Source organism: Ranitomeya imitator, chromosome 1 (genome assembly GCF_032444005.1).
Source record: "Ranitomeya imitator isolate aRanImi1 chromosome 1, aRanImi1.pri, whole genome shotgun sequence".
Classification (NCBI taxonomy): domain Eukaryota; kingdom Metazoa; phylum Chordata; class Amphibia; order Anura; family Dendrobatidae; genus Ranitomeya; species Ranitomeya imitator.
The window spans coordinates 1,071,421,928-1,071,448,588 of NC_091282.1; the positions used below are offsets into that span (position 1 = coordinate 1,071,421,928).

The 26,661-nt window shown below is 43.8% G+C and overlaps 1 protein-coding gene across 1 annotated transcript in view; it reads right to left on the reverse strand.

Annotated features, from left to right (window-relative positions):
* LOC138656877 (probable ATP-dependent RNA helicase DDX60) overlaps positions 1 to 26,661 on the reverse strand; it is a 375,810-nt gene that overhangs the window by 82,866 nt on the left and 266,283 nt on the right. The window contains exon 30 of the mRNA XM_069744200.1: positions 12,682 to 12,831. Within this exon, the coding sequence (XP_069600301.1) occupies positions 12,682 to 12,831 (150 nt within the window). The remainder of the gene's footprint in view (positions 1 to 12,681; positions 12,832 to 26,661) is intronic.

Sequence of the window (26,661 nt, forward strand, 5' to 3'; positions counted from 1 at the left end):
TGTTGCCAAGAAGGATGGCTCCTTGAGACCCTGTATTGATTATCGCCTCTTGAATAAGATCACGGTTAAATTTCAATACCCCTTGCTTTTGCTTACTGATTTGTTTGCTAGGATTAAGGGGTCTAGCTGGTTTACTAAGATTGACCTTCGAGGGGCATATAATCTTATTCATATCAAGCAGGGTGACGAATGGAAAACTGCATTTAATACGCCCGAAGGCCATTTTGAATACCTTGTGATGCCATTCGGACTCTCTAATGCCCTATCTGTGTTCCAATCCTTCATGCATGATATCTTTCGGAGTTATCTTGATAAATTCATGGTTGTATATTTGGATGATATTTTGATTTTTTCCAATGATTGGGAGTCTCATGTGAAACAGGTCAGGATGGTATTTCAGATCCTCCGTAATAATGCTTTGTTTGTGAAGGGGTCAAAGTGCCTCTTTGGAGTGCAGAAGGTTTCTTTTTTGGGTTTCATTTTTTCTCCCTCATCTATAGAAATGGATCCGGTTAAGGTTCAGGCCATTCATGATTGGATTCAGCCCACATCTGTGAAGAGCCTTCAGAAATTCTTGGGCTTTGCTAATTTTTATCGTCGTTTCATTGCCAACTTCTCCAGTGTGGTTAAACCTCTAACCGATTTGACCAAGAAAGGTGCTGATGTGACGAATTGGTCCTCCGCAGCTGTTTCTGCCTTTCAAGAGCTTAAACGCCGATTTTCTTCTGCCCCTGTGTTGCGTAAGCCAGATGTTTCTCTTCCATTTCAGGTTGAGGTTGACGCGTCTGAGATTGGGGTAGGGGCCGTTTTGTCTCAGAGGAATTCTGATGGTTCCTTGATGAAACCGTGTGCCTTCTTTTCTCGGAAGTTTTCGCCTGCGGAACGCAATTATGATGTCGGCAATCGGGAGTTGTTGGCTATGAAGTGGGCATTTGAGGAGTGGCGACATTGGCTTGAGGGGGCCAAGCACCGTATTGTGGTCCTGACCGATCATAAGAATCTGATTTACCTTGAGTCTGCCAAACGGCTGAATCCTAGACAGGCTCGATGGTCCCTGTTTTTCTCCCGTTTTGATTTTGTGGTCTCGTACATTCCTGGTACTAAGAATGTTAAGGCGGATGCCCTCTCTATGAGTTTTTTTCCTGATTCCCCTGGGGTTCTTGAGCCAGTCGGCATTTTGAAGGAAGGGGTGATTCTTTCTGCCATCTTCCCTGATTTACGACGGGTTCTTCAGGAATTTCAGGCTGATAAGCCTGACCACTGTCCTGTGGGGAAACTGTTTGTTCCTGATAGATGGACTAGTAAAGTGATTTCTGAGGTTCATTGTTCTGTGTTGGCTGGCCATCCTGGGATTTTTGGTACCAGAGATTTGGTTAGTAGGTCCTTTTGGTGGCCTTCTTTGTCACGGGATGTGCGTTCTTTTGTGCAGTCATGTGGGATTTGTGCGCGGGCTAAGCCTTGCTGTTCCCGCGCTAGTGGGTTGCTTTTGCCATTGCCGGTCCCTGAGAGACCTTGGACGCGTATTTCTATGGATTTTATTTCCAATCTTCCTGTTTCCCAAAGAACGTCAGTTATCTGGGTTGTCTGTGACCGATTTTCTAAGATGGTTCATTTGGTGCCTTTGCCTAAATTGCCTTCTTCTTCTGATTTGGTTCCGTTGTTTTTTCAGCATGTGGTACGTTTGCATGGTATTCCGGAGAATATTGTGTCCGACAGAGGTTCCCAGTTTGTTTCTAGGTTTTGGCGGGCCTTTTGTGCCAAGCTGGGCATTGATTTGTCTTTTTCCTCTGCATTTCATCCTCAGACAAATGGCCAGACTGAGCGAACTAATCAGACCTTGGAGACCTATTTGAGATGCTTTGTGTCTGCTGATCAGGATGATTGGGTGGCTTTTTTGCCATTGGCCGAGTTTGCCCTTAATAAATCGGGCTAGTTCGGCTACTTTGGTTTCGCCTTTTTTTTGTAATTTTGGTTTTCATCCTCGTTTTTCTTCTGGGAAGGTTGAGCCTTCTGACCTTCCTGGTGTGGATTCTGTGGTCGACAGGTTGCAGCAGATTTGGGCTTATGTGGTGGACAATTTGATGCTGTCTCAGGAGGAGGCTCAGCGTTTTGCTAACCGTCGTCGGTGTGTTGGTTCCCGGCTTCGGGTTGGTGATCTGGTTTGGTTATCTTCCCGTCATGTTCCTATGAAGGTTTCTTCCCCAAAGTTTAAGCCTCGATTTATTGGTCCTTATAGGATTTCTGAGATTATTAATCCGGTGTCCTTTCGCCTGGCGCTTCCGGCCTCTTTTGCTATTCATAATGTCTTCCATAGATCTTTGTTGCGGAAATATGTGGAGCCCGTTGTTCCCTCTGTTGATCCTCCGGCCCCTGTATTGGTCGATGGGGAGTTGGAATATGTTGTTGAGAAGATTTTGGATTCCCGTTTTTCGAGACGGAAGCTTCAGTACCTTGTCAAGTGGAAGGGTTATGGCCAGGAGGATAATTCTTGCCTCTGATGTCCATGCTGTTGATTTGGTTCGTGCCTTTCATCGGGCTCATCCTGATCGGCCTGGGGGCTCTGGTGAGGGTTCGGTGACCCCTCCTCAAGGGGGGGGGCACTGTTGTGAATTCAGCTTTTGGGCTCCCTCCGGTGGTTGTAGAGGGTAATGCAGTTGTGCCTGGACTGCAGGAGTGGACAGGTGTATCTACTAATTGCAAAACTGACTGGGGTATATAGCTTTGCTGGATCCTTTAGTCAGTGCCAGTTGTCCATTGTTCTTGAAGGATTCACTTCCCTGCTGGTCTCTCCAGTTTGCTGTGTTTTTCTACAAAGATAAGTCCTGGCTTTGTTTTTGCTGTCCACCTGCGGTGGACCTTATAGTTCTGTGCATTTTCATGTTTTTGTCTTGTCCAGCTTGGTCTGTGAAGGATTTTTTGCAGCCTAACTATTTCTCTGGAGATGCAGATATACCCCCCATGTCTTTAGTCAGATGTGGTGATCCGTATTTTCTGCGGTGGATATTTTCTAGTGTTTTTATACTGACCGCACAGTACTCTGTTCTATTCTTTCTTTTTAGCTAGTATGGCCTCCTATGCTAAAATCTGATTTCATATCTGCGTATGTTATTTCCCTCTCCTCTCACAGTCAATATTTGTGGGGGGCTATCTATCCTTTGGGGATTTTCTCTGAGGCAGAATAGGTTTCCTGTTTCTGTCTTTAGGGGTAGTTAGATCTTAGGCTGTGCCGAGGGGTCTAGGGAGTGTTAGGTACCCCCCATGGCTACTTCTAGTTGCGCTGCTAGGTTCAGGGTTTGCGGTCAGTACAGGGACCACCTTCTCCAGAGTACGTCTCATGCTGCTCCAAGGCCACCAGATCATAACAGGGAGTGGTGTAAGCCTTCTTAGCTGGGAGCCCTGATTAGAGATGAGTGAACTTTTTAAGGTTCCGTTCGGTTCACCAAACAAGTTTGCCGAACAATTCACCGAACGTACTTGAATCCCATCAGTACAACCAAAGAAGAACATATAAGGAAGTTACACGCCCAATATAAAAATTGAAACAAATTTTATTAATATATTATAACATTAACATACATATAAATATAATTATAAAAAGGAACACAGACAAAGACACTGCCAACACGGGCATGTACCAAGAATAAGCACCATACAATATAAACAGATGTTCAGTATACGTAGAAAACAGCCACTATCATAAATAAATTCACCATTGATATATCCAATAGAGGTGACATAGATCAACGTGCATAAATAAATGCTACAAGACTATACCAACATATTTAAATAAAAATATACGAGCAAAGAATGCTTCATAAAATTTAGTTAAAGCGTGTATACACAATACAAGGTTTATCCTGGCTACGTCTATAAAAAGTGCTAGATGTTCAAAGTGCTTAGTGCCTCTATCAACATTATCCGCTATCCTCAAAAAATATATATATATTTTAATATGATTTCAACACTCCAATTAATTAATACGAGTGGTAGAGATATTGATTGGTTTTGCTATACAATATACAGAATATATGTACTTTCAAAGAGTATAGCAGAAAGCTAATTGAAAACTTGTCCAGCCACATGTCATTTGTTCCAGATGGTCAGTCTAAACAAAGGAATGTAAATGACCGAGTAATTTACATTTAGTGTACACTTTACACTTATCTTCAAAGATGAGAACCAATGGAATGGACTTGTTCCCATGAGATGGTATCATGTAAATGTTAATTAGACAGATACTTGTTAAGCTTTGAGAGATGCCAGGTGGGGAGTTCTTATCTATTTGGCCTGAAGGAAGTGTCACACTGGCATACAGGGTATAGATCAAAAGCCTTCAGATAAGATTCAATGGTCAGTTTTAACATATAAATGGAAGTATTGCTTGAGACTAGAGGGACAGAGAGACAGCTTGATGGAGAGAAAGACACAGATGGAAGAGAGAGGACAGTGAGAGAGATGGCTCATTGACTCCTACCATTTCAATGTAATGTATGACTATTGATTATGTGCTATTTTAATGATTGTTTATATTTATTATCTTTTATTAAGTAAATTCATTTTAGTTTATTCAATTTTCGTGTGAGAATGTATTTATTCATCACAATTCTTTGAACCGTAACAAAACACAGGCACAGAAGCCACCACAAATGTTACACAGACTGGAATAATGCAAGTTTAAACTTTCAGGAGACAACTGGATGATCTTATCCATCAGGACACCACCAGCAGCACTGAAGACATGTTCTGAGAGAACACTGGCTGTTAGGCATGACAAAACCTCCAAGGCGTGACAGGAGATCTCAGGCCACTCTTACATTTTTGAAGACCAAAATGCAAAAAGATCCAAACCCCCAGATGGCACTGATATTGAACTCCAGATACTCCTGCACCATCCTCTCCAGTCATTCACAACGTGTCAGACTTGTACTGTGTTGCGCTAACTGGTCTAAAAAATGTGTGAAATCACTCACAGAAATTGCTTATGCCACTAACGCTGCTGCTAATGTTTTTGCTATGACGTCTTGACGTTCCTGGGGTTGAACGTCTAGAACTGAGATGCACATTATGTGCATCACTGCTGTCTTGGGGAAAACCACTCTTACGTTTGTCTACAGGTGTGTTTCAATACTCCAGCGTGCTTTTCCTTTACATCTGGCTAAATTTACTCTTGTACAGTGGATTTAACAGAGTGGCAACCCAGTAGCCAGCACTATTTCTAACACACAGAATTTGGGCATCATGTTGAAGATAGTGCAACAAGAAGGAGTGTAGGGCACTTCCATGAGGTCCAAGTCCATGGTGTGTTGGTGGCAGGGTAAAACTTAAGGTTGCTTCCTCCATCCCCTCCCACCAACCATGGACAACAGAGAGGGGATCAGTATCCTCTTCATCTTCTGAGTGTTACACATCCAACACCTTGTCCTCCTCCATTTGTTCCTCTGCTCTTGCACTTTCACTAACAGTTTGTCTAGTACCACGAGTGCCCCTCGATCGCTGTAAGACACCCTCCCATGCCACTCAACTGTGTGACGACAATCCGGAAATTTTAGATATTGTTATGCATTTCACATCCTCCTCTCCTTCCACCTCTTCCTCTGGGACCACCACCTCCTCACGCAGACTATTCAAAGTGTGCTTCAGGATGTAGATGAGCTTGAATAGTTATACTGATGACAACATTGTCAGCGCTAACCTTCTTAGTAGCCATTTCAAAACTGTGCAGAAGGGTGCAGAGGATCATCATCTGTGCCCACTCTGCAATTGTGATTTTCACCAAGTCCGTACTGCGTTGTCCCAGGCTATGCAAAAGGACATATTGTACCAGTGCTCATCGCTGCTTCCAGTTACTGCAACATATGCAGAGCAGAATTCTACCATGTTGGAACATTGCAAATAAAACGGTTAACCGGTAGGTCAAAAGATGTCTGCAGCGATGCAAGTCGATGACCTGCGGGGGGCAATTGTCGGAGGTGAGCATACTGCGACTGTAATTTTTGCAGCAGCGTATCAAGGCCGGGATAGTGGTAGAGTTATTGCTGTAACATCAGGTTGAGGACATGAGCCACGCAAGGCACGTATGTGAGGTTGTCCCAGCATAGGGCCGCCACTAGGTTTGTACCATTATTGCATGCAGCCTTCTCTGCCTCCAGGTTCAGTGAAAACAGCCGTTGCTCTAACTCAGCCTGGATAGTTGTTGACAACTCATGAGCTGTGTGACTGCGATCTGCAAGGCATATTAATTTGAACACTGCCTGATTGCGGTGAGCCATGGCTGCGCAGTACAGAGGTGGGGAGAATCTATCTGCACTGTTGGAACATATGTCTGATTATGGGAGAGGTTGAGGGCATAGGTGAAGCTTATAGATGAGGTGGAAGGGCCAGAAGCAGTGGAGGAACTGTTAGATACAGAGGTTTGTCCCACGAGCCTTGGGAATTCAAAGACTTGTCGAATAGCCCCTTGACCTGCACCACAGCCACCAGAATCACCCAGTGTCCAGTCAGTGAGATGTAATGCCCCTGCCCATGTTTGCTCGTCCAGATGTCAGTGTAGAAATGCACCCTGGCAGACATACATTTTTTCAGGGGACGGGTGATGTCTGCGACATGTTGGTGTAGCTCACACACAGCTTTCTTAGAGAATTGCGACTGTGTAACTGGTACTGAGGAACTGCGACGGCCATCATCTTTTCGAAACCTTCTGTATCCACCAGGTGGAATGGCAGCATTTCTGTGGCCCACAGATTGGAGATGGTGGATTTCAAGCTCTTAGCTTTGGTATGCGTAGGAGGAAACATTCTTTTATGTGACCACAACTACGGGACCAAGGGCTGGATGCTGTGCTGAGAGAGGGCGAAGTACAGAGAACAGGACAAACTGTTGGACTGTGAGTGAGGTGCAGGCGGAAATGTTATGGTGGATTGAGAAAGATGTGTTGTGTTAGATGACACAAAAACAGCAGTCATGTCCACTTCCATAACAGATGATGGGCTCTCACTCACCCTGACTGTAGGGCATAAATTAGTGGAGCTTCTGTGGCCAGAGACCTGTGTCAGAAGACTTGGCATGGTTAATGAGGATGAAGAAGCAGCAGATGTGGTTGATAGCATGCCGGTGGTTGGCGAGGCCCCTAGTATGAATTTTAGCACAATGAGATTCCTAGGCAAGGGCATGTTGGTCGTGCATGTGCTGGTTCATGCATGTAGTTGTCAAATTATTGCATCTTTTGCCTCTACTGAATTTTTTTTTTTTGCAAATTTGGCAGATAACATGTGTTGGGTCAACATTTGCTGTCTCAAAAAAGACCCAGGCTAGGCAACCCTTGCCTCCACTGCAAACTGCATACTTGAGACCGTTGCTGGCCACATCTAGAAACCCAAAAGAGAAATGGACACAATGAGCTAAAATATAACAGTTTTTATTGAAAGAACTATATATATAAATATTTAACAATGATGAAAGGTAAAAATAGTTAACAAGATGCACAAAAAATAAAATAAGAGAGGCGACACTAGTGACGCACACGGAGCAAGTAATATACTATAGGAGCAACACAAAGACTAAATTATAAATAGTTCTACTAATGCCACATTTACCAATATAGAAATAAGGCAGTCCTCACTAGAAATCATGTGTAATGCATAGGTGCAGGTAGTAAGAGGTCCGGCTAATGAATAGCGTATATAAATGTATGGCAAACGAGATAATATATAATATATGTGCTCTCTGAGATACTAATGCAGGACAATATACACAATAGGATGTAAAGAATAAATAGGGATAAAGTGCCTAGTGCAAGATATATGCATATATATTCAGTAGTAATCCATACCAAGATAGAGTGGCAAAAAGAGCTATATGGCAAAGATAAGCCAAAATTAAGCCAAAATCCAATAAGGATAAGACATCCCAGGTAGAAAGTCCTGTACTAGAAATGGAGTCTAAAGTCTTCCACCCAAAGTATATCTGAACTGTCAGAAAAGTGCAGTATGCATAAGTAGGGTACAGACCTGGATCCGTGTGCGGGAGAGGGAGCCCCGACGCGCGTTTCGCATGTATTGCTTCCTCGGGGGGCGCCCTCTCCCGCACACGGATCCAGGTCTGTACCCTACTTATGCATACTGCACTTTTCTGACAGTTCAGATATACTTTGGGTGGAAGACTTTAGACTCCATTTCTAGTACAGGACTTTCTACCTGGGATGTCTTATCCTTATTGGATTTTGGCTTAATTTTGGCTTATCTTTGCCATATAGCTCTTTTTGCCACTCTATCTTGGTATGGATTACTACTGAATATATATGCATATATCTTGCACTAGGCACTTTATCCCTATTTATTCTTTACATCCTATTGTGTATATTGTCCTGCATTAGTATCTCAGAGAGCACATATATTATATATTATCTCGTTTGCCATACATTTATATACGCTATTCATTAGCCGGACCTCTTACTACCTGCACCTATGCATTACACATGATTTCTAGTGAGGACTGCCTTATTTCTATATTGGTAAATGTGGCATTAGTAGAACTATTTATAATTTAGTCTTTGTGTTGCTCCTATAGTATATTACTTGCTCCATGTGCGTCACTAGTGTCGCCTCTCTTATTTTATTTTTTGTGCATCTTGTTAACTATTTTTACCTTTCATCATTGTTAAATATTTATATATATAGTTCTTTCAATAAAAACTGTTATATTTTAGCTCATTGTGTCCATTTCTCTTTTGGGTTACTATATTGGATATTATGGCGGAGCTCTTTATCTCCGGTGCCCCATTTATAGGTTTATTGGCCACATCTAGAGTTGGAGCTGAGCAATGCTAGTCTTGGTTGCATCACTTCGCAACATAACCTCATCTTGCTCCTCCTCCACCTACTATGCTGAGCTACTCAGATGTGTACCTCTGGGTTCACACCAAGTGGGATCTATAACCTCATAGTCGTCCTCTCTGTTTTCACACGGAGAGTCGCCCACCTCCTCTTCCTGCCCTGACACCTACTTTGTCCGCCTCTGGATCCATCATGAAAACATTTTGGGCATTGGTGCAGATGCTTTCCTCTTCTTGATTCTGTGAATCTTTGGAGCAGACCTCTGTTGCCCATGAAATAGAATGCGTGAACAACTCTGCAGACTGGTCCATCTGTGGTTCTTCAGTCAATTTTACCTTTAGAAATTTGTGACGAGCGGGAAACAAGGGTGACTAAGATGCCACCTCTGATGATTGTACTGTGTGTGATGTTAAGGTGGAGGAAGAGGAGGAGAGGCCATTTGAAACAGCACTTGCCATCCACTGTAGCACATGCTCTTTCTGAGCCTTATCTACAAAGCGTACCACTGTGCGGCTGTAAAAAAAAAGGGAGTCAAGTAAACCATCCAGTAACAGATTTTGTCAGTGGTCTTTGGTTAGGACGAGACAGTGTTTGTTTACTTGAGCTTTCATTAACCTTAATATCTAACCCACCTTCACGTCGAACACCCAGCCTATTCCCCCTTCCACCATGACCACTCATGTTGCACGTAGCCTTTTCCTCTTGTAACCTGCTGTTTCACAACCTTAAGGTACCGTCAAACTATGCGACGCTGCAGCAATACCGACAACGATGTCGATCGCTGCAGCGTCGCTGTTTGGTCGCTGGAGAGCTGTCACACAGACAGCTCTCCAGCGACCAACGATGCCGGTTCCCTGTTAACCAGGGTAAACATCGGGTTACTAAGTGCAGGGCCGCGCTTAGTAACCCGATGTTTACCGTGGTTACCAGCGTAAAAGTAAAAAAAAAAAACACTACATACTTACCTTCCGCTGTCTGTCCTCCGGCGCTGTGCTTCTCTGCACTTAAGCACAGCGGCCGGAAAGCCCACGGTGGCGTCACCGCTGTGCTCTGCTTTCCGGCTGGCCTGCGCTCACATTGCAGAGAAGCAGAGCGCCGGAGGACAGACAGCGGAAGGTAAGTATGTAGTGTTTGGTTTTTTTTTACTTTTACACTGGTAACCACGGTAAACATCGGGTTACTAAGCGCGGCGCTGCACTTAGTAACCCGATGTTTACTCTGGTTACCAGTGAAGACATCGCTGAATCGGCGTCACATACGCCGATTCAGCGATGTCTGCAGGGAGTCCAGCGACAAAATAAAGTGCTGGACTTTCTGCAGCGACCAACGATGGCACAGCAGGATCCTGATCGCTGCTGCCTGTGAAACTGAACGATATCGCTAGCCAGGACGCTGCAACGTCATGGATCGCTAGCGATATCGTTCAGTGTGACGGTACCTTTAGACCCACAGATGACAGTCAACTGTCACTAAATGAACAATCACTATTTATTTTCTTAGTGTGCCTGAACAACACTGTTATGCATAATGATTTTTAAGTGGAAATCTGGCCTTGTGATTTGTCACTGAAACAAAGTTTTATCACAAACGATATGGATTAGCAAATGGGGCCTCCTGACTGCAACACAGTTTTAGCACAATCTAGTTAGATGCTGGAAGATCGATTTCATACAGGACAGGATCCTATCTAGGTAACTGACAACTTCACTTTCAGCAGCAGCAGCAGGACTAACAGCAGAGCCCTCTCTGCACTGTGACACTGAATAAATGGTGCCAGCAAAACAAGATGTCTGCTTTTTATATGTACAGGGACATGTGACTTCGTAAGCCGATCTCAGACGATCTTGTGTCATGACATTGTGGAAGATTTCTGCTCCCTGATTGGCAGCCGAAATGTACACACATTAAGTTATTAAAGAAAAAAATCACAATCCGCAGCTCCTCACCACTCCCCTCATCAAGCACATGCCCCTGCTCATCATGCAGCAGCACTAGCCAAAGTCATCACAAAAGCATTAGTGGAAATGCAATGATATACAGAACTGTGACCGACTTTTGCCGACTTTGAGTAAAAAACCTTGGGAAACTGAACACGAATCTGAATGTGCTATGTTCATGCCAAATTTGAGATTGGTGAACGTTTTCCAAACAAGTTGGCTCTTCTCTAGTCATAGCTAATAAAAAGGGAAAGCAATTCCTATTATAGAGTGAGAGTCTGACAGTGGTAGGGCAAGGTTCAAGTACAGGCTGTGATGGTCCCTAATAGTACCAAGCTACCAAACAGCAGGAGGGCAAACAGAGTTTAGTAGTACTCATGCACCCCCAACAGGACACTACCACCACAATATTTCACTCTAGGCATTATGCATTTAGGCTAGCTTCACACTAGCATTCCTCCGTGAAGCCTGCCCACTGCCGCGTCTCTTCCTTCAGCTCCACCTATGTTTGCATCCTGCGTATCCTATCTTTAACATTGGGTACGCAGGCCATGCGGATAAATGCGGATACCTTCGCATGCGTCGTTTTGAAGCTACGCAGACCAAAATTCAACATGTTGCATTTGATGCAGGTCAGCGCAGAGTCAACACAACACATGCAGAGGCATCCGCATACATCCGTATGGCCTGCTTACCCAATGTTAAAGATAGGGTATGCAGGACGCATGCAGACGTAGGTGGAGCTGAAGGAAGAGGCGTGGCAGTGGTCAGGCTTCACAGAGGAAGAAGGCTTCCGTCCGCGGCCCTGCCGAACGCTAGTGTGAAACTAGCCTTAGAAAAAATAATTTAGAAAAATGCATGGTTCCTACAGTGAAACATGGTGGTGACAGTGTGCTTATATGGGGCTGCAGGAGTCTGGTGTCGGGGAGGTACATTTCATTGATGAATTCACCGATATACTGCTCTATATTTAAAGAAAAGATGCTACCATTACTCCCTGGGCTTGGTACACATGCACTTTTCAAATATTACAATGATCCAAGTCACAAATCTGTTGCATTTCTGAAGAAGAACAGGGTAATGGTGATTCAGTGGCCAAATATGTCTCCTATTCTGCACCCAATTGACCAACTATGGGGATTTCTGAAGAAACAATCACTTTCCATACAGCATCCAGACTGTAAAAAAGTTTGTTCTTGAAGAATTAAAAAAAGGATATGTTGCAATATGTTGGCAACCTGTTCATTCCATGTCTATAAGATTTGGTGCTGTACTTAAAAATCATGTCATACAAAATACTAGTTGTAGTAATGGTAGTAGTTTTTATGTGGGGTGTATTCATTTTTTCATCAACTAATTTGAGTAAAACTGAAGATTTTGTAATGAAAGTCATATGACTAACCTTACTTTCGTGTTATGGGTTAGAAAAAATGTTCTATTAAATTTAGTCTTGTCATAATGTTGAATATTGTTCTTCTGTTCAGTGACATATTGATTAACATTTTACTTTTCAAAGGGAGTGTACTCATTTATGCTGAGCACTGAATATGCCCATGAAACAGGTCAGGAACATGGTGGTCAGGCAGGGTCTTCCAATTTGAAAACAGTCCGTATTTCATGAATGTGTGAAACCAGCCTTATATTGTGATGTGCAAGTGTTGCCTTAATTTTTTGTTACCAGCAGCAGTTTCCATATTGGGACACCCATCACTGGGTGTCCCAATATGGCGGTCGGTGAACTTCCTCCATTTGGAATTCTGGGATACAGTGACATCTGGACAGAACAGGAAATGAAAACATTACAAAGCTATTATATAAACAGATTATTGCAGTTATATATTTAGAATGTCCTTTTCTTGCTATCAGAATTAGGATATTGTATAACTGCTGATTTTAGCAGTAAAAATACTCACTCTTACGTAACCCATCCTAAATAACATCTCAACAAGTCTCCTTCCTTTTGCATCCACTGATCCATGGTGATAACCAATTCCTTTTTGTGTCAAACGTTTAAGATTATGGTGCCGTGAATTTCTTGATCTGTCGTACATTTGCAATAATGTCTATAAAAGATAACAGAATTTGCAAAAATTGCGTAAAATCCAGATTTTTTTTTTAACAAAATTATTGTTTGTGCAGTTACCTGGTTGGTGAATTAGATCACACAGTTCGGCAGTGCATGATATGATAACTGAAAACACAGTATCAGCAAAAACAAATTTAAAAAACCTACTATTACCGACACAATATATCTGTAGGTATAATCAATATGTTCTGAATCAGATACAGTTGTGCTCAAAAGTTTACATAACCCAGCAGAATTTTTGCTCTCTTGGCCTATTGTGTTTTCTCTTTTTAATTTATAATCACAGCCAAAAACATCCAAATGACCCTGATCAAAAGTTCACATACCCCATTTCTTAAAACCATGCATTGCCCCGTCTAACATCAATGACAGCTTGAAGACTTTTGTGGTAGTTGTGGATGAGGTTCTTTATTTTCTCCGATGGTAAAGCTGCCCACTCTTCTTGTCAAAAAGCCACGAGTTCCTGTAAATTCCTGGGCTGTCTGGCATGAACTGTGCGCCTGAGATGTCAACAGAGTGGCTTAATGATATTGAGGTCAGGAGATGGCCACTCCAGAACCTTCACATTGCTCTGCTGTAGCCAATGACAGGACAACTTGACCTTGTGTTTTGGATTGTTGCAATTTTGGAACATCCAAGTACATCCCATATGCAGCTTCTGGGCTGATGAGTGCAAATTTGCCTCCAGTATTTGCTGTTAACGTGCTGCATTCATCTTTCCTTCAGTTTTGACCCAGTTTCCTGTGCCTTTGTAGCTCACACATCCCCAAAACATCAGCGATCCACCTCTGTGCTTTACAGTAGGAATGGTGGTGGTGAATTGGCCATGTTGACCTCTCTCCAAATGTAACCTTTATGGCTGTGGCCAAAAATTTCAACTTTGGTCTCATCTCTCAAAATTATCTTGTTCTAGAAATTTTGAGGCTTGTCTCTGTGCTCTTTTGCGCATTGTAGGAGAGATACTGTGTGGCATTTGCGCAGTAATGGCTTGCTTCTGGTAACTTGACTATGCAGCCCATTTTTCTTCAAGTGTCTCCTTATTGTGCATCTTAAAACAACCACATAGCTAGTTTGAAGAGAGTCCTGTACTTCAGCTGATGTTATTTGTGAGTTTTTCTTTGCATCCCGAACAATTTTCCTGGTAAGTTGTGGACTAAAGTCTTGTTGGTCTACCTGACCGTGGTTTTGTTTTTACAGATTTTTCATTTATTAATCACAGTTTGAACTCTGCTGACTGGCATTATCAATTACTTGGATATCTTTTTGTATCCCTTTCCTGTTTTATACAGTTCAACTACCTTTTCCTGTAGATCCATTGACAATTCTTTTGCTTTCCCCATGATTCACAATCCAAAAATGTCAGTGGCTGGATAAAATATGCAAGTCTGTCTGGATCCCATATACTCACTAAGCTTTTATGCACACAAACTGATTACAAGCAAACAGGTCACAGGTGAGGATGTTACTTTTAGTAGCCATTCACACCCATTTGTGTCAACTTCTGTGCATGGCCAAAATCACCAGGGTATGCGAACTTTTGATCAGGGTCATTTGGATGTTTTGAGTTGTCATTATGATTTAAAAAAGAAAGCACAGTAGTTTGACAATAAATGTCTTCACCCAACCACTAACCATGAGTAGAGAAAAAGTTTTGGTGTTTTCATTCATATTCTCTGAAAAAGGCCAAGAAAGCAAAAATTCTGCTGGGGTATGTAAACTGTTGAGCACAACTGTACATATGCAACTACATTACATTTTTATAACATTGCCAAGTTCAATGGCCAAAATAAAAAAAAAAAAAATGGACACTCCTAGAAATATAGATTTGATATTTAAACATGGAGTCATTGTCCAAAAACATTGAAAGGAAAAATAACATATAAAGATATATTTTATTTATTCCAATTTTAAACAGGCTGACACACATAGCATGCAATAAAATCAGTCACACAGCGACAATAACAGATATTAATGGCCAAAAATCTACAGTAGATAACCGGCTAGGGAAAATGAGTTTCCAGTAAATAACACATGAAATTAAATCAAAAGTCACGCACTAATACAGTAAGGACAATCAAAACTGTTCATACATCAAGGAAGAAATAAAGTACCTGTGAATGTATATTATTAGGACCTCCAACTTATGGCAGTTGAAAGATAAACATCATCATACAGGGAGCAGGGAAAGGGAGTAGTGGTGCCTCACCATAATCCAAATGAACACAGGTGCCAGGAACAAGTGGCTGGAAACCACTCAATAGCAACAGCAAAAAGGAAAGGAAAAAGTTCCAGCACCAGGCATCTCTTCCTAAAATCTTCAGTACTTTATTCTCATGGTTTTACTCAAAAGAATGGGTATATAAGAGCAGTCCCACACGTCCAGATAAAAAATCGGTACCAGAATTATCCGTGTCCGTGTGCATGTGCGTTTCTGTGGCACATCAGTGCGGCACACGTTTGCCGTCCGTGTGCCACACGCACCGTGCTAAAGTTTAGCGCTGTCCCCTGCATCTGGTGCTGAAGCCGCCATTCATATCTTCTTTGCAGCAGCGTTTGCTGTAGAGAAGATATGAATATTCCTTTTTTTTTTTTTGTTTCTTGTGTTTAAAATAAAGATCCATGTTCCCACCCCCCTCCCACCCCCTGTGCGCCCGCCCGCTGTTCTTAAAATACTCACTCGGCTCCCTCGCTGGCTGGCGCTGCTTCCTGTCCTGGCCGCACCTTCTACTGTATGAGCGGTCACGTGGGGCCGCTCATTTACAGTAATGAATATGCGGCTCCACCCCTATGGGAGGTGGAGCCGTATATTCATGACTGTAATCAGATGGCTTCCTAAAGCTGATGGCCGCTGCAGTTCCCCAGTACTAGTTTCCCAGTCACAATTACTTCTCTAAGAAACATGTGCCTGCGCTACACCAGCATGTCGCAGACCATATCACTCATTCCCTGAAACATTCTATGTCTGCCAGGGTGCACTTCAACACTGACACCTGGAGGAACAAGCATGGACAGGAGCGTTACATCATGCTGACTGGGCACTGGGTGACTCTGGGGGCTGTGGGGGAAGTCGGGGAAGGGGCTGCGCCACAAGCCTTGAAATCCCCAAAGATTGCAGGGTGCTTGGGGATGGATAACGAAACCACTGCACACCTTAAGATAGAGAACTAAACTACTAGTCATCAGGGGTTAGAGAACTAAACTACTAAACAGCTATGATTGGAGAACAAAACAAATACACACCAGAACATTTAGAAGTAAACTAAAAGACAACAGGGGTTGGTGAACTAAACTACTAAACAACTTGGGTTGGAGAAATAAACTAGTACACACCAGGGGATGGAGAACTAAAGTACTAGACACCAAGGTGTCACTAGACACCATGTCTTTGAATCACCAGGGCTTTCAGAACAAACCTCTGTATCTAACACTTCCTCCGGTGCTTCTGCCTCTTCCCCCTCCTCTAGGGCCTCCACTTGCGCCCTCAAAATCTCTCTCAAGGAAACACATATTACAACACTGCTAAGAGACTCCCCTCCACCTCTGTACTGCGCTTTAAGGGGCCACTGCAATCAGGCAGTGTTTAAATTAATATGCTTTGGAGATCGCAGTCATACTGATCAAGAGTTGTGGACAGCTATCCATGCTGTGTTTGATCAATGGCTGTGTTCACTCAACCTGAAGCCAGGGAAGGCCATGTGCGATAAAAGTGCGAACCTGATTCCGGCCCTATGCCTGCGCAACCTCACACATGTGCCTTGCATGGCTCACATCCTCAACCTAATGGTACAGCAATTCCTCCACCACTGTCCCAGCCTGGATGCGCTGCTGCAGAAACCACTGTTGTTGTGTGCTCACTGCCACCATTCCACTTAAGTTGGTATAGAGATATTTCAGACTACCGGTTAACTAGTTGATATGCAATGTGACTACACTGTGGAGTTAAACTCTGCACATGGTGCAGTGACTGAGGCAGCAGCGCTGAAACCTGGTGCAGTATGACATTTTGCATAGCCGGGCACAACACAGTATGGACGTGAAGCAATTCAAACTTGTGGAATGGACACAGATAAAGGAGCTCTGCACCCTTCTGCACTTTTTTGAAAATGGCTACTAAGATGGTTAGCACTGACGATGCCGTCATCAGCATCGCTATTACTGTCATCTACATGCTGGAGCACACTTTATATAATCTGGGTGAGGAGGTGGTGGTGATCCTGGGGGAAGAGGAGAAAGCAGAGGAGGATGCCTTTAGGGTAAACAATATCTCTAAGTTCAGGCCTGTCATCTCACATGCGGTTGTCATGGGAGAAACAAATCGAGAAGGCCAGGAAAAGGATGAGAAGCAAGAGGTGATGCATGAGCTCTTAGGAGATGAGGATAATGATTCCCTCTGTTGTCCGTGGTTGCCAAGAGGGGATGGAGGAAGCAAGCTTGAGTGTTATCCCACCACCAGCACAGTATGGACTTCATGAAAGAGACCAACCTATGAGCACCTTCTTGTAGCACTATTTGCAACATGATTGTTGCCCATATTGTTAGGATTCAAAATACTACTGGGTTGCTGGTTTGCTCAATCCACGATACAAAAGTAAATTTTGACAGTTGCTTCCCTTTCTAGAAAGGGACATGCCCATGCTGCAGTATGAAAACATGCTTGAAGACAATCTTGACAGTAGTTTTCCCCAAGACAGCAGTGAGACACACAATGTGCATCGCAGTGATAGGCTTCCAACCCCAGGAACATTGAGTCGTCAACGCAAAAGCATAGGCAGCCTTGCAGTGCTGGAGTCCTGTGTCACAACCCCACCAAGGACAGCATCTGCAAAGAAGTTTGTATGTTCTCCTCGTGTTTGTGAGGGTTTCCTCCCAGTACTTATTTTTCTTCCCACGCTCCAAAAAAATACTGATAGGAAATTTAGATTGTGAATCCCAATGAGGACAGTGCCAGTAATGTCTGAAAAGCGATGTGGAATTATTGGTGTCATATAAGTGATTTAAAAAAAATTGAAATTGATGCTCAGTCGCACTCAGGTGGCATAAATATTAGTTTTGTAGACTACTATTGTCAGAAAAACGTAAGGATAGTGACACGGCTAATTGACTCAAAGGTGGTGGAGGACTGCCGATCTCGGCAACACACATAAAGGAGACCCAACTAGGAGTCTACACATTTCCAAATATGTGGCATCAATTTCATCACAGTAGAAATAGTATAGTAGGGACCTACAGGTCTTCCACTACTTCCAACCCAGTAGATGGACAGTTGGACACCCAACAAGGAGTGTTCACATTTCCAAAAATTTGTGGCAGACACTACCAAAGTGGCATCAATTTCTCCACAGTAGAAATAGTATAATAGGGATCGACACGTCTTCCACTACAGCAATCCCAGCAGATGGACACCCAACCAGGAGTTTTCAGATTTGAAAAATTAGCAGCAGACACCAACAAAGTGGCATCAATTTCACCACAGTAGAAATAGTATAATAGGGACGGACACGTCTTCTACTACACCCAACCCAGCAGATGGACACCCCCACAAGGAGTGTTCACATTTCCAAAAATTTGTGGCAGACACCAGCAAAGTGGCGTCAATTTCACCACAGTAGAAATAGTATAATAGGGACCAACAGGTCATCCATGACACCCAAGCAGGACTGCTCACATTTCCACAAATTTGTGTTAACATCAGCAGCACCAGCAACAGCAGGCACAGAAACCCCACTAAAAATATCACAGACTGCAATTACAAGAGAACAATGCAGCACACCAAAAACTAAAGCATCCAGTAACAGAAGTTGTCAGTTGTCTTTGGATAGGACGTGGCGTTGTTGGTTCACTAGTGCTTTCACAAACATTAAAACCTACCACACATACACCTTGAACACCAATCCTAATCGTAACATTGTTTTGCGTGGAATAGGAAGCCTATATAACATAGACTAGATGCACCAAACAATTTCAAACTGAGATCTACCCTACTTTATGACGTTAGCAACATAAGATTTTTTTTTTTCCTGTGGATGAGGCCTTTATGATAAAGAAGATATGGTCCAAACAATTTCAATATGAGATCTTCCCTACTGTATAATGTTAGTAACAGAAGAATTTTTTTTGTTTGGATAAGTTCTCCTGTAACAGACTAGATGCTCCAAACATTTTCAAAATGAGATCTCCTCTACTGTATCACGTTAGTAACAGAACAAAATTTGTTTTTAGTGTGGATGAGGCCTGTATAATCTACAAGATATGCTCAAAACAATTTCATGTTCGGATCTAGCCTGCTATATCATGTTTGCAAAAAAAAAAAATTGTGTAACAGCTGGGCACACAGAACAATTTCACCGCTACTAAATGACAATGTAGCATATGGCGGGCTGTATCACGTTTAGCAGCAGATTTTTTTTGTTTTTTAATATGCGTGAGGTCTGCAGACTTCTTCATTTCGCTGCCACAAAATTATAACGTGGGATATGGTGGGTTGTATTATGTTTACTAACAGATTTTTTTTTATCTGCATGAGCTCTACAGACAGCTGTATTTCACCACCACAAAATTATATCTTGGTATATTGTGGGCCGTATTATATTTAACAACAGAATTTTTTTAAAAATGGGCATGAGCTCTTCAGTAAGCATCATTTCACCACCAAAAAATTACAACATGGGATAATTTCAAAAGCTTCTTGCTTTTTATCTTCCTACTCCTACTGATTTCGGGGGACATCTCCCCCAACCCCAGTCCACCATCCCACAACCTCAACCGCTACCCTACCTCATATCAAAACCATTCTAAACTTATTAATATTACTTGCACTCCCTCGTCTCTCTCTTTCAATTGTTCTTTTGGAATCCACGGTCTGTATGTAACAAGCGTCCTTTCCAGCACAACTACTTTCTGAACAACTCTAAATCTGTTAGCCCTCACTGAAACCTGGAACCAGGACTCTGACACTGTCTCCCCTGCTGCCATTTCCCATGGTGGCTTACAATTCTCCCATTCCCTGAGACCCACAAACAGACCTGGTGGTGGAGTCGGCATACTCCTGTCCCCACAATGCACCTTCCAGGCCATCCCCCCAGTTCCATCACTCTCATGCCCTTCTTTTGAGGTCCACACCATCAGGCTCGTTCATCCCCTCTCCCTCAGAGTAGCGGTCATATATCGGCCCCCAGGATCACCCACCCACTTCCTGGACCATTTCTCAGCCTGGCTGCCGCACTTCATGTCTTCAGACCTCCCAACCCTTATCCTGGGAGGCTTTAACATCCCCATTAACAGCCCCACTTCCACATCTGCATCCCAGCTTCTATCACTAACTACTTCTCTCGGCCTCTCACAGCTCTCAACCTCTGAGACACACAAGGACGTAACACCCTTGACCTGGTCTTTGTCCGGTTCTGTTCAATCTCCTACCTAAACAACTCACCGCTTCCACTCTCTGACCACAACATTCTTTCCTTCATGCTCACAAATCCTGACTCACCCGAGCACACTCCTACCTACCATTCAGTCAGAAATCTACATGCTATTTACCCTCATACACTGTCAGACTCCTTACACTCATCCCTGTCCCGAATCTCCTCTCTTTCCTGTCCTGATCTGGCTGAATATCACTACAATGACACTCTTAGAAGCACCCTGGACCAAGTAGTGCCCCTCATCCTCTGAACCTCCAAACACAGAGTAAAACAGCCCTGGCTCACATCACAAACTCGACTTCTCCAGCGATGCTCTATAAGTGCTGAACGCTTATGGAGGAAAACTCGCACACCAGAAGACTTCATCAACTTCAAATTTATGTTAAAAACCTATAACTCTGTCCTTCACCTCACCAAACAGACCTACTACACCACCCTGATCTCCTCACTATCCAACAACCCCAAGAAACTTTTTGACACCTTTCACTCCCTCCTTAGGTCCAAAGCACAAGCCTCTATCACAGACATTTGTGCTGATGACCTGGCCTCCCACTTTATAGAGAAAATAGACAATATCCATCAGGAAATCCGCTCCCAGCCACCAAGTGCAGTGACTCCCATCCCTCTCTGCATTTCCCCTGGCTCACTCTCCACATTCGATCCCATCCCCGTATTATATTTAACAACAGATTTTTTTTTTAAAATGGGCATGAGCTCTGCAGTAAGCATCATTTCACCACCAAAAAATTACAACATGGGATAATTTCAAAAGCTTCTTGCTTTTTATCTTCCTACTCCTACTGATTTCGGGGGACATCTCCCCCAACCCCCGTCCACCATCCCACAACCTCAACCGCTACCCTACCTCATATCAAAACCATTCTAAACTTATTAATATTACTTGCACTCCCTCGTCTCTCTCTTTCAATTGTTCCTTTGGAATCCACGGTCTGTATGTAACAAGCTTCCTTTCCTGCACAACTACTTTCTGAACAACTCTAAATCTGTTAGCCCTCACTGAAACCTGGAACCAGGACTCTGACACTGTCTCCCCTGCTGCCATTTCCCATGGTGGCTTACAATTCTCCCATTCCCTGAGACCCACAAACAGACCTGGTGGTGGAGTCGGCATACTCCTGTCCCCACAATGCACCTTCCAGGCCATCCACCCAGTTCCATCACTCTCATTCCCTTCTTTTGAGGTTCACACCATCAGGCTCGTTCATCCCCTCTCCCTCAGAGTAGCGGTCATATATCGGCCCACAGGATCACCCACCCACTTCCTGGACCATTTCTCAGCCTGGCTGCCGCACTTCATGTCTTCAGACCTCCCAACCCTTATCCTGGGAGGCTTTAACATCCCCATTAATAGCCCCACTTCCACATCTGCATCCCAGCTTCTATCACTACCGTATTTTTCGGACTATAAGACGCACCGGACTATAAGGCGCACCCAGGTTTTAGAGGTGGAAAATAGGGAAAAAAAATATTTGAAGCTAAAAAATGTGGTAAAATATTTAATAACATAAATGACATACTATTATATGTGGTGTTATTATATATAATAGTATGTTATTATGTTGGAAGCTGCAGGACCAGTGTGGTGTCTGTAAAGTATTGTATGAAGATGCTGGAGGGTGAGTATAAGAATGGGGGCACAGGGCTTATATTTAAAGCACCACTCCAGCACTGCAAAATAACACTGGAGTGCTGCTTTAAAATCCCATGGGAGAACTATAACTCCCAGCATGTCCTGCAGATCCTATGACATGCTGGGAGTTATAGTTCACCAAAGGAGTGGCATAGTGCTTTATTGTGTTTTGTAAAGACTAACCTCTTAAATGTGACAGCCAGCCACACTGTGGTGAGGTTAAAGCTGGAGCATCCCATTACTTTACACAGAGCAGTCCCTCGTTTCCTTTCCACAGCACAGGTTTTGAGGAAGCTGCAGATTCTAGTGGAGACTGGAGAGCCTGAAGGACCTGTGATGATGTCAAGAAGAGGGAGGGCTCTGAGCTGCCATGTGATGCTCCAGCCCGCCCACTCCTGACATCATCACAGGTCCTCCTGCACAGAACTCAGCGTCCAGCCCAGGCATGGCAGGCAGGTATGCAGCCATCTCCTCTCTCCCTTGGCCCCTGCTGCTGCCTCCTCTCCCCCAGACACACAGACCTGCCCAGCTGCTGCAGGAATCGGGAGCACATGGTTTCTCCAGCGCTGATTCTGGGCAGCGGGGACATCCTGAAGTGGGATAACAGTGCGATCCCACTCACTGCTGCCCCCCTCCCCACATGCTACATCCGTACCATAAGACGCACCCACACTTTCCTCCCAAATTTGGAGGAAAAAAGGTGCGTCTTATGGTCGGAAAAATACGGTAACTACTTCTCTCAGCCTCTCACAGCTCTCAACCTCTGAGACACACAAGGACGTAACACCCTTGACCTGGTCTTTGTCCGGTTCTGTTCAATCTCCTACCTAAACAACTCACCGCTTCCACTCTCTGACCACAACATTCTTTCCTTCATGCTCACAAATCCTGGCTCACCCGAGCACACTCCTACCTACCATTCAGTCAGAAATCTACATGCTATTTACCCTCATACACTGTCAGACTCCTTACACTCATCCCTGTCCCGAATCTCCTCTTTCCTGTCCTGATCTGGCTGTACATCATTACAATGACACTCTTAGAAGCACCCTGGACCAAGTAGTGCCCCTCATCCTCTGAACCTCCAAACACAGAGTAAAACAGCCCTGGCTCGCATCACAAACTCGACTTCTCCAGCGATGCTCTATAAGTGCTGAACGCTTATGGAGGAAAACTCGCACACATGAAGACTTCATCAACTTCAAATTTATGTTAAAAACCTATAGCTCTGTCCTTCACCTCGCCAAACAGACCTACTACACCACCCTGATCTCCTCACTATCCAACAACCCCAAGAAACTTTTTGACACCTTTCACTCCCTCCTTAGGCCCAAAGCACAAGCCCCTATCACAGACATTTGTGCTGATGACCTGGCCTCCCACTTTATAGATAAAATAGACAATATCCATCAGGAAATCTGCTCCCAGCCACCAAGTGCAGTGACTGCCATCCCTCTCTGCATTTCCCCTGGCTCACTCTCCACATTCGATCCCATCACAGAAGAAGAAGTCTCTATGCTCCTCTCTTCTTCTTGTCCGACTACATGCACTACTGACCCCATTCCCTCTCATCTCCTCCAGTCTCTCTCTCCAGTCATCACAACTCACCTAACTACAATCTTTAATCTCTCCCTCTCCTCAGGCATTTTCCCACCTTCCTTCAAACACTCTATCATTATTTCACTATTAAAGAAACCCGCCCTCTACCCATCCTGCACAAATAATTACAGACCGGTCTCCAACCTCCCCTTCTTCTCTAAACTCTTGGAGCACCTAGTCTACTCCTGCCTTACCCGTTACCTCTCCACTCACTCCCTCCTAGACCCTTCACAGTCCGGCTTCCGCCCCCTACATTCGACAGAAACGGCATTCATCAAAGTGACCAATGACCTTCTAACAGCAAAATGTAATGGTGACCACTCTCTGCTCATTCTTCTCGACCTTTCTGCAGCTTTCGACACTGCTGACCAACCTCTCCTACTCTCTAGGCTCCAGTCACTAGGCATTAAGGACACTGCTCTCTCCAGGATCTCTTCCTATCTTCCTGACCGCTCTTTCAGTGTTCACTTCGCTGGCTCCACTTTGTCTCCTCTTCCTCTCACTGTTGGGTACCTCAGGGCTCAGACCATGGCCCCCTTCTCTTCTCTCTCTACATGGCCCCAACTGGACAGACCATCAGCAGATTTGGCTTTCAGTACCATCTTTATGCCGATGACACACAACTATACATGTCATCCCCTGACCTTACCCCTGCTGTACTACAGAATGCCAGTAACTGTCTGTCCGCAGTCTCCAACAGCATGTCCGCTCTCTATCTGAAACTCAACCTCTCCAAAACTGAACTACTTCTGCTCCCGCCATCTACCATCCTCCCTAAATCTGACATCTCCCTTTCTGTCGGTGGCACCATAATAACTGTGCAAACAGTGGAATTTCATGGCCACTAAATAAAAAGGTGAGATATGGCTTGCTGAATCACGGTAGCAACTGCAAAAAAAAAATTTCATGGCCAACAGCTCAAATCACAGAACAATGTCACTTCATCACTAAATGACAACGTGGAATATGCCTTGCTGTATCACATTTAGCAAGTGAATACATACATGAAGCACAATAGAAGCAGTGCACAACTCACTTGTAGGACATATGCCATGCTATCTCTGTCTGTGCACATCAATAATGGCACAAAAAACAACAATCATCAAACACCACCATTATCATAGCCAAAGTGCTCAAAATATTTTAGTGGCAATGCGAGTATTTTCCTGCATTTTTTACCAAATTTTTCCAATTTTTTCCGATTCTATAAAATTTTGCTTGTGTTTCCCACGAGCAAATTTGTTTAAAAAACGATTGCCAACATAAAATCGGTACGAACATGGCACATTCGGATTTGTGCCGATTTTATGTTTGGCAATCATTTTTCAAACATATTCGCTCATTACTAATTATAACCACTGTTGGCATTAACTGGGCAATATATAAGTAAAGATGTGACCAGATAGAGTATTGTGAGAAATATGATTCCTAGTTATCATGTGATGAGGATCATAATAAACAGGCAAATGAAAAGCATAATAAGGCCCATGAAACTGGGTATAATAATAATAATAATAATAATAATTTTTATTTATATAGCGCCAACATATTCCGCAGCGCTTTACAAATTATAGAGGGGACTTGTACAGACAATAGACATTACAGCATAACAGAAATACAGTTCAAAACAGATACCAGGAGGAATGAGGGCCCTGCTCGCAAGCTTACAAACTATGAGGAAAAGGGGAGACACGAGAGGTGGATGGTAACAATTGCTTTAGTTATTCGGACCGGCCATAGTGTAAGGCTCGGGTGTTCATGTAAAGCTGCATGAACCAGTTAACTGCCTAAGTATGTAGCAGTACAGACACAGAGGGCTATTAACTGCATAAAGTGAATGAGAACATGATGCGAGGAACCTGATTGCCTATTTAAAAAAAAAAAAATAAAAAATAAATAAATAAAAACAATAGGCCACACAGGGATCGCTAGGTTAATACATTGAGGCGGTAGGCCAGTCTGAACAAATGAGTTTTTAGGGTACGCTTAAAACTGTGGGGATTGGGGATTAATCGTATTAACCTAGGTAGTGCATTCCAAAGAATCGGCGCAGCACGTGTAAAGTCTTGGAGACAGGAGTGGGAGGTTCTGATTATTGAGGATGCTAACCTGAGGTCATTAGCGGAGCGGAGGGCACGGGTAGGGTGGTAGACTGAGACCAGAGAGGAGATGTAGGGTGGTGCAGAGCCATGGAGTGCTTTGTGGATGAGGGTAGTAGTTTTGTACTGGATTCTGGAGTGGATGGGTAGCCAGTGTAATGACTGGCACAGGGTAGAGGCATCGGTGTAACGGTTGGTGAGGAATATGATCCTGGCAGCAGCATTCAGGACAGATTGGAGCGGGGAAAGTTTGGTAAGAGGGAGGCCGATTAGTAGAGAGTTACAATAGTCCAGACGAGAATGAATAAGTGAAACAGTAAGAGTTTTTGCAGAGTCGAAAGTAAGAAAAGGGCGAATTCTAGAAATGTTTTTGAGATGCAGGTAAGAAGAGCGAGCCAGTGATCGGATATGGGGGGTGAATGAAAGGTCAGAATCAAGGATGACCCCAAGGCAGCGGGCATGTTGCTTTGGAGTAATGGTGGAACCGCACACGGAGATGGCAATGTCAGGCAAAGGTAGGTTAGTAGAGGGAGAGAACACGAGGAGTTCAGTTTTTGACAGGTTTAGTTTCAAATAGAGGGAGGACATGATGTTAGAGACAGCAGTAAGACAATCCCTGGTGTTTTCTAAAAAGGTCGGCGTGACAACAGGAGAAGAGGTGTATAATTGGGTGTCGTCAGCATAGAGATGGTACTGGAAACCAAATCTACTGATTGTTTGTCCAATAGGGGCAGTATACAACGAGAAGAGGAGGGGACCTAGGACTGATCCTTGAGGAACCCCAACAGTAAGGGGAAGGTGAGAGGAGGAGGAACCAGCAAAACATACAGTGAAGGATCGGTCAGAGAGATAGGAGGAGAACCAGGAGAGAACGGTGTCCTTGAGGCCGATGGAGCGGAGCATAGTGAGGAGGAGCTGATGATCCACAGTATCGAATGCTGCAGAGAGATCCAAGAGAATTAGCATGGAGTAGTGACCATTAGATTTAGCTGTTAGTAGGTCATTAGAGACTTTAGTGAGGGCAGTTTCAGTAGAGT